The sequence below is a fragment of the Sapajus apella genome, unplaced genomic scaffold, assembly GCF_009761245.1.
Source record: "Sapajus apella isolate SASKATOON/1434 unplaced genomic scaffold, GSC_monkey_1.0 scaffold44, whole genome shotgun sequence".
Classification (NCBI taxonomy): domain Eukaryota; kingdom Metazoa; phylum Chordata; class Mammalia; order Primates; family Cebidae; genus Sapajus; species Sapajus apella.
In genome coordinates this window covers 5750408-5766715 of record NW_022436984.1, presented here as the reverse complement: position 1 = coordinate 5766715, position 16308 = coordinate 5750408, and the positions used below count along the sequence as shown (strand labels likewise).

At 39.5% G+C, this 16308-nt stretch overlaps 1 protein-coding gene across 3 annotated transcripts in view; it reads right to left on the bottom strand.

The window, feature by feature from the left end:
* SLC30A6 (solute carrier family 30 member 6) overlaps positions 1 to 15333 on the bottom strand; it is a 61584-nt gene extending 46251 nt beyond the window's left edge. The window contains exons 1-4 of one of the 3 annotated variants that reach the window (XM_032239240.1): positions 15246 to 15333; positions 8009 to 8095; positions 5283 to 5367; positions 3847 to 3889 (exon numbers count right to left, since the gene is read on the bottom strand). In XM_032239240.1, the coding sequence (XP_032095131.1) occupies positions 3847 to 3889; positions 5283 to 5367; positions 8009 to 8095; positions 15246 to 15248 (218 nt within the window). In that variant the 5' untranslated portion in view covers positions 15249 to 15333. The other 2 variants (XM_032239241.1, XM_032239242.1) reach the window with 2 other exon arrangements.
* Between the last annotated feature and the right edge of the window lie 975 nt (positions 15334 to 16308).

Below are 16308 nucleotides of genomic sequence, written 5' to 3'. Positions count from 1 at the left end.
GGTTTCCTAGACAAAACACTCGAAGCATAACCATCAAAGAAAAAGAGATAAACTGGACTTCTTCAAAATTGAAAACTTAAAAAAAAAATTGACAACTTTTGGGCTTCAAAGGACTCCATCAAGTGAAAAGACAACCCACAGAATGTGAGAAAGTTTCTGCAAAGCATGTATCTGATTTGTATCAAGAATACAGAGAAACTCAACAATGAAAAGACAACTCAACTAAAAAATAGGCAAATTATATGAACAGGCAAGTCTCCAAAAAAGATATACAAATAATCAAGAAACACATGAAAAGATGTTTAACCTCACTATTCATTAAGGAAATGCAAATCAAACGCAGGAAACACCACTTCACACCTACTAGGATGACTATAATAAAAAGATAATAATGAGAGTTGGTGAGGATATGGAGAAATTGGAATCCTTATACACTACTGGTAGAAATGAAAAATGCTGCATTCATTTTGGAAAACAGTCTGATAGTTCCCCTCAGATGGTTAAAGAGAGTTATATGATTCTGCAATTCTACTTCCAGGTATTTACTCAAGAGAAATGAAAACCTACGTCTAAACAAAAACATATACAAATGTTCATAGCAGCCTACTCATAATAGCCAAAAAGTAGAAACAATCCTAAACGTCCATCACCTAAAGAACAAATAAAATGTGGTATTGAATAAATAAATAAACAATAAAATGTGGTATGGCCATACAATTCAGCAACAAAAAGAAAGCGCATGAAACGCATCTCTACCAAAAATATAAAAAAGGTTAGCCAGCCATGGTGGCATGTATCTGTGGTCCCAGCTACTTGGGAGGCTGAGGCGGGAGGACTGCTTGAGGCCAGGAGGCAGAGGTTTCAATGAGCCAAGATTGTACCACGGCACTCCAGCCTGGGTGACAGAGTATGATCCCAACTCAAAAAAAAAAAAGAGTAACTATTGATACATGCTACAACAAAACAGAAAAGCATTATGCTAAGAAGACAGTCATAAAGGACTGTATATTGTATGATTCCACTTATATGAAATGTCCAGAGTAGGCAAACCTTTCGAGAGAAAAAAGATTAGTAGTTGCCTAGGCTGGAGAAGAGAATGGAATGACTGGGAGAATGGAATGACTGCAGAGTAATAGCTAAGGGGAGTGGTTTCATGTTGAGTTAATGAAAATATTGTAGGATGGGCATGGTGACTCACGCCTGTAATCCCAACACTTTGGGAGGCCAAGGTGGGCCGATCGCTTGAGGTCAGGAGTTTAAGACCAGCCTGGCAAAAACGATGAAACCCGATCTCTACTAAAAATACAAAAATTAGCTGGGCATGGTGGTGCATATCTGTATTCCCAGCTACTTGAGAGTCTGAAGCAGGAGAATGGCTTGAACCTGGAAGGTGGAGGTTGCAGTGAGCTGAGATCACGCCACTGTATTCCAACCTGGGTGACAGAGTTAGACTCTGTCTCAAAAAAAAAAAACAAAAGGAAAAGAAAATATTATAAAGTTGATTATGGTGATGAATACACAACTCTATGTATGAAGATACTAAAAGTTATTTTAAGGCATATGAATTATAATATCTTAATAAATCAATTTTTTTTTTTTTTTGAGACAGAGTCTTGCTCTGTCGCCCAGGCTGGAGTGCAGTGGTGCAATCTTGGCTCACTGCAACCTCCGACTCTTGGTTTCAAGCAATTCTCCTGCCTCAGCCTCCAGAGTAGGTGAGACTACAGGCGCCTGCCACCACACCCGGCTAATTTTTGTACTTTTAGCAGAGACGTGGTTTCACCATACAGTATTGGCCATGCTGGTCTCAAACTTCTGAACTTGCAATCTACCCTCCTCGGCCTCCCAAAGTGCTGGGATTACAGGCATAAGCCACCTCGCCTGGCCCAGTAAAGCCATTTTTTTTAAAAAACAGAAGAGCACATGTTTCCCTAGCACGCTCAATGACACAAGCATACTCAAATATTTTAATCTTTCCCAATGTGATAGGCAAACCAGCATCCCAGAGTAATTTTAATTTGCATTTCTCTGTTAGTGAAAATGAGCAACTTTCACATCATTTATATTTCCTTTTCTGTAAACTCTGTATGAATTACAAATTTTTTTCTTCCTTTATTTTCTTTGTCTTTGTGTTATTAAATATTAGCAAAATTAGCCCTTTGAGATATGAATTACAAATATCTTCTCAGGTTAATTTCTGTTTACAGTGACATTTGCTACCTAGACTTTTTAACTTTAATATAATTAAATTTATAAATATTTTCTGTTTTGTTTTTCAGGAGAAGTTTTGCTCTTGTTGCCCAGGCTGGGGTATGGTGGCACGATCTCGGATCTCAGCTCACTGCAACCTCCACCTCCTGGGTCCAAGCGATTCTTGTGCTTCAGCCTCTGAAGTACCTGGGACTACGGGCAAACACCACCACGCCTGGCAAATTTTGTATTTTTAGTAGAGACCGGGTTTTACCATGTTGGCCAGGCTGGTCTCAAACTCCTGATCTAAAGTGATCCACCCGCCTTGGCTTCCCAAAGTGCTGGGATTACAGGCATATGCCACTGCACCTGGCCTTGTTTTCTGTTTTTTCTTTTTTTTAGAGACAGGGTCTCACTCTCTTGCCCAGGCTGGAGTGCAGTAGCATGATCATGGCTGCAGCCTAGAACACCAAGGCTCAAGTAATCCTCCCACCTCAGCCTCCTGACTCCTGAACAGCTAGGATCACAGGCCCACTCCATCACATCTGACTATTTTTATTTTTTGTAGACATGAGATCTTGCTGTGTTGCCCAGGCTGGTCTTAAGTGATCTTAAGTTGCCAGGCCTTAAGTGATCTTCCCACATCAGCCTCCCAAATTGCTGGGATTACAGGTATGAGCTATGGCACTTGGCCCAATACTTTATGTCATCTTTAACTACCCTAAGTAATTTAAGTCTGTTACACAGCCTTCTATTCCTTTTGTTCACATAAATTTTAGAATAAGCTTGTCTAGTTTGATTAACTCAAGAGAGAATTGACTTTTAAAAAAAATGATTTGAAGTGTTCCTCTCCAAGTACATGATTTGTCTTTTTTTTTTTTTTTTTAAGGTCTTTTGTTTTTCAGAATCATTTTGAAGTTATTTTCATAAATATCTTGTTTGTATACATCTTGTTAGGTTTATGCCTGGACATTTATCTTTTCTGTTTTTATGTAAATAAAAGGTTTTCTGTCTCTAATTACTGTTTTTTGTTGTTGTTTGTTTTTTGAGACAGAGTCTTGCTCTATCACCCAGGCTGGAGTGCAGTGGCACGATCTCGGCTCACTGCAACTTCTGCCTCCTGGGTTCAAGCGATTCTCCTGCCTTAGCCCCCTGAGTAGCTGGGACTATAGGTGCATGCCTCCAGGCCTGGTTAATTTTTGTATTTTTAGTAGAGACAAGGTTTCACCATGTTGGCCAGGCTGGTTGTAAACCCCTGACCTCAAGTGATCCACCCACCTCAGCTTCCCAAAGTGCTGAGATTACAGGCATGAGCCACCCCACCCAGCCTCTAATTACTGTTACGTCTCTAATTACTGCTGTTTGTGTGTTTGTTCTATATTGATAAATTTACTTATTTAGTATTTTCCTTTAAGTAAAGGAAACTTCTTCATAATCTACTTTTTCTCTCCATAGATATGCCTATTCCGGACATATCACATAAACGAAATCATACAATATGTGGCCCTTTATGACTGTCTTCATAGTATAACGTTTTTATTGTTTTCTTGTAAGATATCAGCAGTTGCTCTTTTTATTGCTGAATTGTATGACTATACCACATTTCTACCAAATTCCTTATTGGCTCCAAAACATTAAGATTTCCTAAAAACTTACCTAAAAAGATCAAAAATGGTCAGATAAGTATAGGCAGTTAAAGCTGCAAAACAAAACAACAATAATTAAAATATTATTGAACCCTTTAAAAAAATACAGCAAGTCACCAAAACTATTTCTACCAGAGGTAACCATTACCAAAAGAACTTTTGAGTCACTGGCCAACCTCATATATTGGCAATTATCTAACACATTTGATAAATATACATAGCCAAAGTTGGTTAGTAGAAAAGCTTACTTTCCAACCTGATTTTTCCATTAGGAAAAGTGAAGCAACGAACGTTCAAAAGCCCTGTCACCATTTTTCTGCCTGCTTCTGTAATCTCGGCACTATTTCAAATGTATTGTTTGAATAACAGAACAAAAGAACAATGCATTAAAAAACATAAGACACAAGAAAAAATTACAGAATTCCCATTTTAAGGAAAAGCCAAAAACCTCAAAATCTAACTTACAAACTTCATAAAGTTCTAATCCATTACATTAAAAGCCCTGTCGCCATTTTTCTGCCTGCTTCTGTAATCTTGGCACTATTTCAAATGCATTGTTTGAATAACAGAACAAAAGAACAATGCATTAAAAAGCATAAGACACAAGAAAAAATTACAGAATTTCCATTTTAAGGAAAAGCCAACAAACCTCAAAATCTAACTTATAAACTGCATAAAGTTCTAATCTATTACATTAAAAACAAATCTCCGACCAGGTGTGATGGCTCATGCCTGTAATCCCAGCAGTCTGGGAGGCCGAGGCAGGTACGAGGTGAGGAGTTAAAGACCAACCTGGCCAACACAGTGAAACCCGGTCTCTACTAAAAACACAAAACAAAAAAAATTAGCCGGGCATGGTGGCAGGCACCTGTAATCCCAGCTACTTGGGAGGCTGAGGCAGGACAATCACTTGAACCCAGGAGGCAGAGGGTGCCGTGAGCCTCACATCACCACACTCCAGCCTGGGCAACAGAGCAAGAACCTGTCTCCAGAAAAACAAAACAAAACAAAACAAAACAAAAAACCACAAATCTCCAAATAGATTTAACAATTAAAAAAAAAAAACCAAAAAAACTAGCTTATTTAAAATGATAATGGCCGGGCATGGTGGCTCACGCCTGTAATCCCAGCACTTTCTGAGGCTGAGGTGGGTGATCACTTGAGCTCAGGAGTTGAGACCAGCCTGGGCAACATGGCGAGACCCCATTTCTATCTTAAAATATATTTTAAAAAGAAAAAAACTTAAAAAAAAAAAAACTATCCTACCAAATGAACAAAATCTTATAGTTTACAGGGAAGTTTTAAATATACTCTCTCATTTAAATCATTTGAGTTATATGCATTTCAGAATAATGTATTCTTTGTAAAGGAAGATAAAGCTTTATTTCCAATGAGAAAAATAAAAGTGAAAATAATAAATCTATAAAAATACAAATGGCAACATACCTATACTATTAGTAGAACTGCACCACATAAGCAGGAAGCCAGTACATACCAAGTTTATTACACCAAAGAGCAGTATCTTCCAGGACTGTAAAAATAAAAATCAGTCTTATGTGTACAGTAGTGATAAACTTCACAGGGTCTGTTCAAGTTGCTATAATTTATACTCTGATATTCAAAGGAATAAACATAACTTCCTTTTTTTTTTTTTCTTGAGACGGAGTTTCGCTCTTGTTACCCAGGCTGGAGTGCGATGGCGTGATCTCGGCTCACCACAACCTCCGCCTCCTGGGTTCAGGCAATTCTCCTGCCTCAGTCTCCTGAGTAGCTGGGATTACAGGCACATGCCACCATGCCCAGCTGAATTTTTGTATTTTTAGTAGAGACGGGGTTTCACCATGTTGACCAGGATGGTCTCGATCTCTTGACCTCGTGATCCACCCGCCTCGGCCTCCCAAAATGCTGGGATTACAGGCGTGAGCCACCGCACCCGGCCTAAACATAACTTCCTACAAAAAGCCTGTCACACTTTCTGCAACTACCAAAATTATCATCAGCTAAGTTATTATAGTATACAAGAGTAAAAGAATAATTCCAGAAGGAGAGTTGTTCAAGAGAAAATAAATTCTGATATAGAAATTCTCAAACAGTTGAGAAAAATATACATGCATATGCATGTCATTTTGTCACTATACATATTATAGAGACTATGATAAAGCAAATGGGGCCAAATGTAAACAATTGGTGAATCGGAATAAAGGGCATAATAATGTTCCTAAAAGTTACTAATCTTAACCTGGTGCCATGGCTCATACCTGTAAGCCCAGCACTTTGAAAGGCCGAGGCAGGTGGATCACTTGAGGTCAGGAGTTTGAGACCAGCCTGGTCAACATGGTGAAATCCCATCTCTACTAAAATAAAAAATTAGCCAGACATGGTGGCAGGTGCCTGAAATCCCAGCTACTTGGGAAGCTGAGGCAGAAGAATCACTTGAACCAGGGAGGCGAAGGTTGCAGTGAGCTGAGATTGTGCCACTGCACTGCAGCCTGGATGACAGGGCAAGACTCCATCTCCAACAAAAAAAAGTACGGACCTTGGCTGTTCAACATCAATCAAGTAAGGTGAGAAATAAGGACAGATCCTGATTTTGACAACACAGAGGTTACTGTTACCTTGTAAAAGCTGTTTATATGAATTAGTGGGGATTAGTGCCAAAACGGTCTGTGTTTAATAGAGATGGGGAGAAGAGAAGGCGAATACAGAGTACTGACAATTCTTTTATGTTTGCTACAAAAGTAAGCTGAGAAATGAAGCAGCCCTGAGAGAGGAACTTATAACATGTAATTACGATGCAAGAAAGAGGAGAATGATGCAAGAAAAACAATAATACAAGAAACGGAACAATTTAGGGACATCATCTTTCAGTAGGCAACAAGTGGAAGGATTGGCCTTATAGAGGAGAACTGAAAGCTTGTCCAGAGAAATAGGAGGGAAGGTGGAGTGGTGGCTGATGTGCTAATGATAGGATATAGAAGTTTTCTTCTGATTACTTCTTTTCTCTGGGTGAAACAGAAAGCAAGATCATTGAGTTAGGGTGAGGATGAAGAAGGTGTTAGAAGCTTGAGGATAGAAATGAAAGAATATGGTATGAAACAGCCATTAGGAAACTGGAAAATTGAATGAAAGAAGGAAATATAGAATGAAAGAAATATAGGCAGCACTAATGGTCTGTTTGATCATGAATTCAAAGTGAGACCAGTCAGCATGGTTTTGTTTTTCTCAGGTTATATTCAGTTGCTTTCATGCAAGTACAGAGTAGAAAGAAAGTGAACTTAATGAAAGTTAGGGATTTTCCAGGAATTATGACAGAAGGAGGGGGAGCACAAAAGAGTTAAGAGCATATAAAAGAAAATGATACTAGTTGCAAGTGGTGGTGGTGGACCTCTGTAATCCCAGCTACTCAAGAGGCTGAGGCAGGAGGATCCCTTGAGCCCAGGAGTTCAAGATCAGCCTGGATAATATAGCAAGATTCTATCTCCAAAAAAAAAAAGGAGGGAAAGCATAGAATCTAAGTTGGATAAGGAAGCAAATGAGGATAAGGGAGTTGAAAAGTAGTAAAAATATGGCAGAGTTTCAATTGGAGTGCTCCCTGGTACTGCTTATTATGGTTTCATTGAAGCTAGCTTTACTTAAAAGTCATCAAATATTTACTGGGTGCTTATATTGTACTTCTATAAAAGGGTGAGCAAAATAGAGATAGTCACGTCCCACAGGGAGCTTATAATTTAGACAACAATGAGAAGCATGAAACACAATAACTAGAAGGTTTACATTGGTGGTCTAAAAGGATGGCAATTACGTGTTTCTATTTACAGTCTCAAAGCATGACATATTTTTCTTGCCTACATTAAAAATGAGAAAACATGGCTTTAGACTGGATCCATTTATTTTTTAGAAATCTTAATAACAAAAAGCAATCACAAAACCATTTTTCTTTAAAACACTTCAGAATTAGAATCAAAACTTTAACAGAAGCTTCCTACCAAAGCAAAAGAATTAAACACCAAATGACTGCAATTTTACACTAGAAAAATACTTTTCTAACATAGAAAAATGAAAACAGTGTGGTGGGATCAAGAGTGATTTCTATTTGCCTTAAAAATTATCTTTCTTTAATGTTATAATGTTGTTTGTGCAATAATTAAAATTAGGATTAAGGAATAACTTACCCTTCGGTCAGCTGCTACAAGTCTAAATTCCCGTAACAACTTGCCAAAAAAGGATCTCTGTGGTTTTCGAAAGAGATGAATTGTCCCCTTTCAAACAAACAAACAATATACAAATCACCATTTAAGTATTTAATCGTCTTCAGAGTTCCTATGATATAGTGGTTCCTATGATATGGAATGATATAGTGGTAATAATAACCAATATTTACTAAGTACTCAATATATGCCAAACACTTTTTCTAGACACTTTATGTATATTTATGGATTTAATATTCACAATAAACCTATGTAGTGGAGACAATTTCTAGTAAGTCATCCAAAGTCACAGAGCTAGTAAATGGCTGAGCAGAAATTCAAACCCAGGCTTTTTAGCTCCAGACCACACTCTATTTTTAAATGGAAAAGGCAACTTGAACCAAAAAAAAACATTGTTTGCCAAATAGCTCCACTAGAAATTTCTACTGAAAATCCACCTAATTAAAGCTATATATATAGCTGTGTTTGGGGCTCCTGCCTGTAATCACAGCACTTTGGGAGGCCGAGGCAGAGGGGTCACTTGAGGCCAAGAGTTCGAGACCAGCCTGGCCAACATGGCAAAACCTCATCTCTACGAAGAATGTAAAAATTATACTCCAGCTCTCTCCTGAAAAAAATAAAAACAAAAAAAACTAGCTGGGTGTGGGGGTGCACACCTGTAATACTAGTTATTCAGGAGGCTGAGGCAGGCCTCAGAATCTCTTGAGCCTGGGAGGTGGAGGTTGCAGTGAGCCAAGATCATGCCACTGCCCTTTAGCCTGGACAACAGAATAAGACCCTGCCTCAAAAAAAAAAAAAAGCTATGTATTTGAAAGTTCAGGCAACTATTATAGTAAAACCCCTGAGATTCTCTCTTAGGCATTCAATCAAAGTATCTGACATCCTGGCTAGTCTCCCTGGCCCCTGTTAGTATACAGTTTGGGTATAGTAAAGATAAGGCTCACCAATGAGAAAGGAGACCAAGTGGCAACTAGAGGGGATTTACCACCCATTTTGGGAAACCCAAACTTGGGACACCATATGGGAAAGCCTTAGCAGAAAGGAGAGTTCAAACACATATGAGAAATTAACTTACAACAAAGGCAGTATCCAATATCGGTGGGAGAAAATATGAGCTAGTCAATAACTGGTATTTTGATCAAGGTGATGCTGCACCCTTACGATACTCCTTACTCTAATTTATTATTTTTAAAATTGAATTATAGAATACTTGAAGAAAGTATGGCTGTATTATTTTATAACCTGGGAGTTGAAGAAGCCTTCCTTAATAGGGCATAAAAACTAAGAAGCTCAGCCAGGGGCAGTGGCTCACACCTGTAATCCCAGCACTTTGGGAGGCTGAGGCGGGTGGATCACGAGGTCAGGAGTTCAAGACTAGCCTAGGCAACATGGCGAAACTCTGTCTCTACTAAAAATGCAAAAATTAGCCGGGCATGATGGCACACACCTGTAATCTCAGCTACTTGGGAGGCTGAGGCAGGAGAATCACCTGAACCCAGGAGGTAGAGGTTGCAGTGAACTGAAATCGCGCCATTGCACTCTAGCCTGGGCAACAAGAGTGAAACTCCATCTCAGAAAAAAAAAAAAAAAACACCAAGAAGCTCTTAAAGGAAAAAAAAACCTGATTAATTTTACTATGTAATTTCATGGGTGAATATAATACCCTAAAGTGGGAAAAAAGCTTTAAGAAAGTCAAACTGTGAAAAAAAATTGTAATTCATTACAGACAATAGGCCAGTTTACTCTATATACAATGACCTTCTACAAATTATTTTTAGAAAGATAAATAACCCAGTTTTAAAAGTTACACATTTATAAAGCTGGCCAAATCAATACCTGCTCGTTATTCACATTTCCTTTTGTCACTTTGTATTGTTAATGTGAAATCATGATTTCTATTGACACTAAAAATAAAAATGGTATGCCTCTCCCTATACACAGTCACATCTATCTCTTGAACTTCAGTTCCAGCTGCTTTGGAGGAGGAGAGTCTGATTTTAAATACAGGCTATACGGCAGACAGGATAGTCACTCTGCTGTAGCCCCATCCTGCAGCGAAGGAATGAATATCCTGTTTGCCATATAGCCTGTATTTAAAATCAGACTGTCCCAAATTTGGTGAAAACCATTCCAGTCATTTTCCTATGATGTAGTATAGATAATGAGGCAGAAACTTCTGTCTACGAAGAAGGCCAAAAAGGATACTTTAAGTGTGTGGTATAATGAATCGAATTTGTGATGTTCACTGGTAAGAATGGGAATAGGCCAGGCGTGGTGGCTCATGACTGTAATCCTAGCACTTTGGAAGGCAGAGGCGGGCGGACCACGAGGTCAAGAGATCAAGACCATCCTGGCCAACATGATCATCTCTATTAAAAATACAAAAATTAGCCGGGCATGGTGGCACGTGCCTGTGGTCTCAGCTACTCGGGAGGCTGAGGTGAAGAATCACTTGAACCCAGGAGGCGGAGGTTGCAGTAAGCCGAGATCGCGCCATTGCACTCCAGCCTGGCAACAGAGCAAGACTCCGTCTCAAAAAAAAAAAAAAAAAAAAAAAAGAATGGGGATAATGCCAAAAGACCTGTGATTACACGAATTGTTTCAGTTATCATTCAAAAATACTTAGCCGTTCATATGCTGAAAATTTGGCATGGCTCTATTAATTTTTCTGGCATAGGTTTCTAAAAGCAAAACTCTATAGTTACTTTATTTTTATTTTTTTTTTAAGATGGGGTTTCACCATGATGGCCAGGCTGGTCTTGAACTCCTGACCTCAGGTGATCCACCCACCTCGGCCTCCGAAAGTGCTAGGATTACAGGCGTGAGCCACTGTGCCCGGCCTTCTGTAGTTACTTTTAAAGAGAATATTTTGTCATTCCAAAGGAAAGTAACTGTCATTCCAGGGGAGAAAAATTCTTCACAATTTTCAATGGCCCATACACAGTAATTTGACTGCTAAGTGCAACATACTTAAATTTTTAGATTTTAATTTTAACCAAATACTTTCCTAGATGGTAAAAGCCACAATCACTATACCAACCTTACTACATTTCTAACTCACTGAAGTTGGTCAATTTGACTCAAACACTGAAGCCCCAGAAAGCAGTCGAACTGAAGTATTAACAATTATAAATGTAAAAAACTTTCAGATCCAATGCAAGCATGGTTTTCCTACATAGTTAGCATCTAGAGAGCATTTAGTGGTTATAAGAAGAGATAACTCATTTCTTCAAAGCTTAGACATATTAGTTGCATTAGGCTGAGACTCAGGAAAAGCAGGAAAAAAGGCCAAGCACTAGATATTTGGCATAAAAAAACAACAGCAGAGTGTTAATTGTTGATGCCAGGCAACAGGTACAAGGGGGTCTCTCTACTTCTGTGTATGTATGAACATTTTCATAATAGAAAGGTAATAAGATGACAAGGTAAAAAATATTTTAAAAAGTAAAAATAAAGCACCAGAAAAATCTTACAATTTTATATTCAAATAAAGACCAGTATGTATATACAACCCTATGGCTCTACTAAGCTAATCCAGTTAAAAAAAATATATGCCATTTCCACTTTAGATGCTAATAAATGTTAATGTTAACAAATTTTTTTCTTGGTTGGCTATGGTGGCTCATGCCTATAATCCCACCACTTTGGGAGGCTGAGGCAGGAGGATCACTTGAGCTCAGGAGTTCAAGACTAGCCTAGGCAATATACTGAGACTCTGTCTCTACAAAAAATTGAAAAGAAAAAAATTAGCCAGGCATGGTGGCTCACGCCTGTAACCCCAGCTACTCAGGATGCCAAGGTGGGAGGATTTTGCATGAGCACAGGAAGTCAAAGGTGTAGTGAGCCAGGACCATACCGCTTTACTCCAGTGGGTGACACTGTGAGACCCTATCTCAAAATAAAGAAATAAATATATACGTACATATGTATAAATATTATACATGTATATATGTTCTTTTCTTAAAGAATTACACGTGAGATATTTTGGACCCAAAGATTTAAAAAATTCTGCTTAATACTGTTATTTTTGGACATCTTCTGTTTAACTTCAGCTGACTTTAAGTTTCAGGTAAAGAGAATCAACAAAGTTTCTAAGGGGCAGAAGGTCACTTCTAACACCATCTTCATACTGAAAACAAAACAAAAATCCTAATGTTTGTATCACTCTTCCCAAAATTATATTGGCCCTCAACTGCTATCAAAATAAACTCCAAATTTTACAACCTGAATTTCCAGGTTTAACACTTAGCCTGTTTCTTTCCAGTGTTATCTCTTACTCCAGATAGAAACCCTCAACTCCAGTCTTAATCGCTTACTGTAGATAGAAACCTTCAACTTCAGTCAAACTGGTCTACTCTTGTCTCATCATCATACCACTTTTGAGTGAAATGGCCAGATCTGTCTAACCCAAGCTCTTATTCATATAGTGACAAACAAGTATTAGATTAAGAGTAGGGCACAAAGTACTCAGCTTCATGTTTCACTTTTTACATGAAGTCTTCCTAGATCATTCCAAATATAGCGTTTGTTATGTGACTTATTTTGCATTAACCAAAGTGTAGCCTTCACCTTGTTATCTTGCTTTGTAATTTCTTAGTAACTTCACTAACGATAAGGGCTATTTTTCTTTGTATTTTCTAAGAAAGCACTGTTTTCACACAGCATGTTGTTACTTTTTACTCAATATCCTTTAAAATAAACCTTAAATACTGTTTCCCTGCATGACTAATACTAATATTTCAAGCATAAAGATATAGTGCCATAGGTTTTCAGTGTTTTATAAAACAGATGTTTATTGAAAACTTCCTCTGGGCCAGGCACTGTACAAGGCTCTAGGAATACCAGAGTGAAGCATACAGGTCCTACTCTCAATGAGCTTACAGTCTACAAAGTGAGAAAGACAAATAAATACACAATTTTTAACACAGTCTGTAAGGATTACAGATGTTACTGGTAAAAAGCACAAGAGATCCAAGTTTAACTTTATTAAATTAGGGCTGTGAGTTAATGAAGGTGTATAATCTGAAAGACCTCTGAATTTTAATAACCTCTTATCCCTTTACCTTCAAATCCCTTCAAATCATCAGTATTACAGGCAAATTAAGTTTCCATTATATGTATTCACTTCGTGCAGCTTTATGTAACAAAAGTGGTGTGTGCATGTAAAAGCCCAAGGTACCACCAAAGCATAAAGGAGAAGCAACTAACAGGATACTGGGACGTAGAGGAAAGGCTCATGAAAAACAATGAAGGATATATAAGGGTTATACTGATAAGGACAGCCAGTAGAGGACAGAAGAATTCAGGCAGATGAAAGGGCATATGCAAATTAGGTACAGAAGTCAATTCATACAGCATGATTTGCAATTTGTTCATGGTGGCTGAAATATGGATATTGCATACATGTATGCATTAAAAAAAAAAAAAAAATCCCGGGCACGGTGGCTCACGCCTGTAATCCCAGCTCTATGGGAGGCTGAGGCGGGTGGATCACGAGGTCAAGAGATGGAGACCATCCTGGCCAACATGGAGAAACTCCATCTCTACTAAAAATAAAAAATTAGCACATGCCTGTAATCCCAGATAGTAGGGAGGCTGTGGCAGGAGAAACGCCTGAACCCAGGAGGTGGAGGTTGCAGTGAGCCAAGATCGCACCATTGCACTCCAGCCTGGGCAACAAGAGTGAAACTCCATCTCAAAAAAAAAAAAGAGAGAAAAAAGAAGCTGTAAAAGTAAGAAGTTTGATAATGGATGGCTTGATGGCTTTGTATACCATGCCAAACAGGACTTCATCTTGAGTGCTACAGAACAACAAAAAGAACATTTCAGCAAGGGAGTGATGTGGTCAAATTTTAGAAATGTAACTCCGAGTACACGCTACACAATGATGGCTGTTATTTATTTATTTATTTTGAGATGGAGTCTTGCCCTTTTGCTCAGGCTGGAGTGCAATCACACGATCTCAGCTCACTGCAACCTCTGTCTCCTGGGTTCAAGCAATTCTCTGGACTCAGCCTCCCAAGTAGCTGGGATTACAGGCGGCCGCTACCATGCCCAGCTAATTTTTTGTATCTTTAGTAGAGACGGGGTTTCACCATGTTGGCCAGGCTGGTCTTGAAATCCTGACCTCGTGATCCACCTGCCTCGGCCTCCCAAAGTGCTGGGATTACAGGCATGAGCCACCGCACCTGGCCAATGGTGAAAGTTTTGAAGATTGTAACCAGCGGCTGTTTGATCATTAGCCAAAAAAGAGTAAACTTTTACCCATTTTCTGTGTGCAAAAGGACTACAGGAAATTCACAAAATATAAGGTGTGTGAATAAGACATTTTCCCGACCATATCCACTTAAGTAAAAAACTTAGTACAGTGACAAAAGCTTAGGCACAGAAATTTGGTCTCTTTCTCATATATACGTTATCAATAAGTACTCCAGGAATTTTTCTAATAAATCCATTTTCAAAAGGTACCCCTCACTTTGACACTCGAAATCCCAACCAACTGCTTATCGCTAAAGTTCAGAGCTATATATTTGAGCTCTAAAGGCAAAGAATGACTAATTATAACAAATTTGAGAGAAAACACCACATCCCAACAACCAAACGTCCTATTGGGTCTTCCTCTAGTTTCTACAAACGCAGAAATAAAGCAGCAATACGATGTTCTATCAACACCTCGACTTTCTATAGTTAGTGCGCTTATCAAAGTTGATGCCGTAATAAGGCTACTTAATATTTAGTAAAGCCAAGTTGCAGAGTGAGGCGTCTGCCTTAAAACCCTATTACTAACCTTCTTTTTCTTCCGCTGGCGTTATCGCCACTGCTCTAAGAATCACTATTACAGTTGTTGCTGCGGACTTGTTTTCAGATTTTTTGTTTGTAGTCTAGTTGCTGACGCTGGCAAAAACTTTAATTACATTACAGAAATCTCGGCAAAAAAAAGTCAGAAACTCGTGAGGAGCTGAAAGCTCGGCCTGCAGCAGGGCGGGGATCCTGAGCACCCAGGGAACAAGGTGAGGGGCCGAGGGGGACCAGAACTCTGAGGGGAACATTTTGGGAGACAGACGCTCCTGCCAAGGGACCCGACTTCAACTCCAATGACCCCCTCCTCTGGGTGGTTGAGGGATTTCAAGGCCGCTTCGGGAACAGATAAGATAAGCTGAATCACCTACAGCCGAAACCCTCACCCCCAAAGCCAACTCACCATGATAAGGAGCTGCACAGCTCCCGCCGGAAGTCGTTCTAGGTGCTCGTGTTTTCCCAGGACGGAAGGGGTGGGGCACCAGAGGGCGATTGGCTATAAAGAAGGCGTGGAAGGAAGTGCGTGCCCTGGCTTCCGGGTCCTGCCCCCTTCCCGGCTGCCTCTGCACTCCTAGGCGGTAGGTTGCTAGAGTGGCTCGCTGTGAGCCCTCTGAGGGATTGGTCGGGACTTCAAGCGTTGAGACCAAGGGCAAGGCAAGGAGCAATGAGGAGTTTTTGTTGTGTTAAAAATTTCGTTGAGTGCTGAGACGCTTTTACATTGTTGTATGATTTAGCCTTAAGAAAACAGTATTCCAGTTTTACAAGTGAGGAAAGAAGATGATTAAGAAATTTGCCTCGGCTGGGCGCAGTGGCTCACTCCTGTAATCCCAGTGCTTTCGGTGGCGAGGCAGGCGGATCACTTGAGGTCAGGAATTCGAGACCAGCCTGGTCAACATGGCGAAACCGCGGCTCTACTAAAAATATAAAAATTAGCCGGGCGTGGTGGCGCGTGCATGTAATCCCAGCTACTCGGGAGGCTGAGGTAGGAGGATCGCTTTAACCCAGGAGGCGGAGGTTGCAGTGAGCCGTGATCGCGCCACGGCACTGCAGCCTGGGCGACAGAGCGAGATTCCGTCTCAAAAAAAAGAAACTTGACTTGATTCATACATCTAGTTTGCTGTAGTAGCAGAATTTGAACTCGGGCTAATGGTCTACTTATTAAAATACTATTTGAATTCTCTAAAATTAATACTATTACAGAAGTAATGTTAATTAGAATACTTGGAAAATAAACATTAAATTCATTCGATAAAGATTGAATCTGTAGCATGTTTGTCAGGTACTGGCCTTGTGGAAATTATATTCTGGTAAGAAGAGACAGAAGTAGGGATAAATAATTTTTTTTTTTTTTTGGAGACGGAGTTTCGCTCTTGTTACTCAGGCTGGAGTGCAATGGCACGATCTCGGCTCACCGCAACCTCCGCCTCCTGGGTTCAGGCAACTCTCCTGCCTCAGCCTCCTCAGTA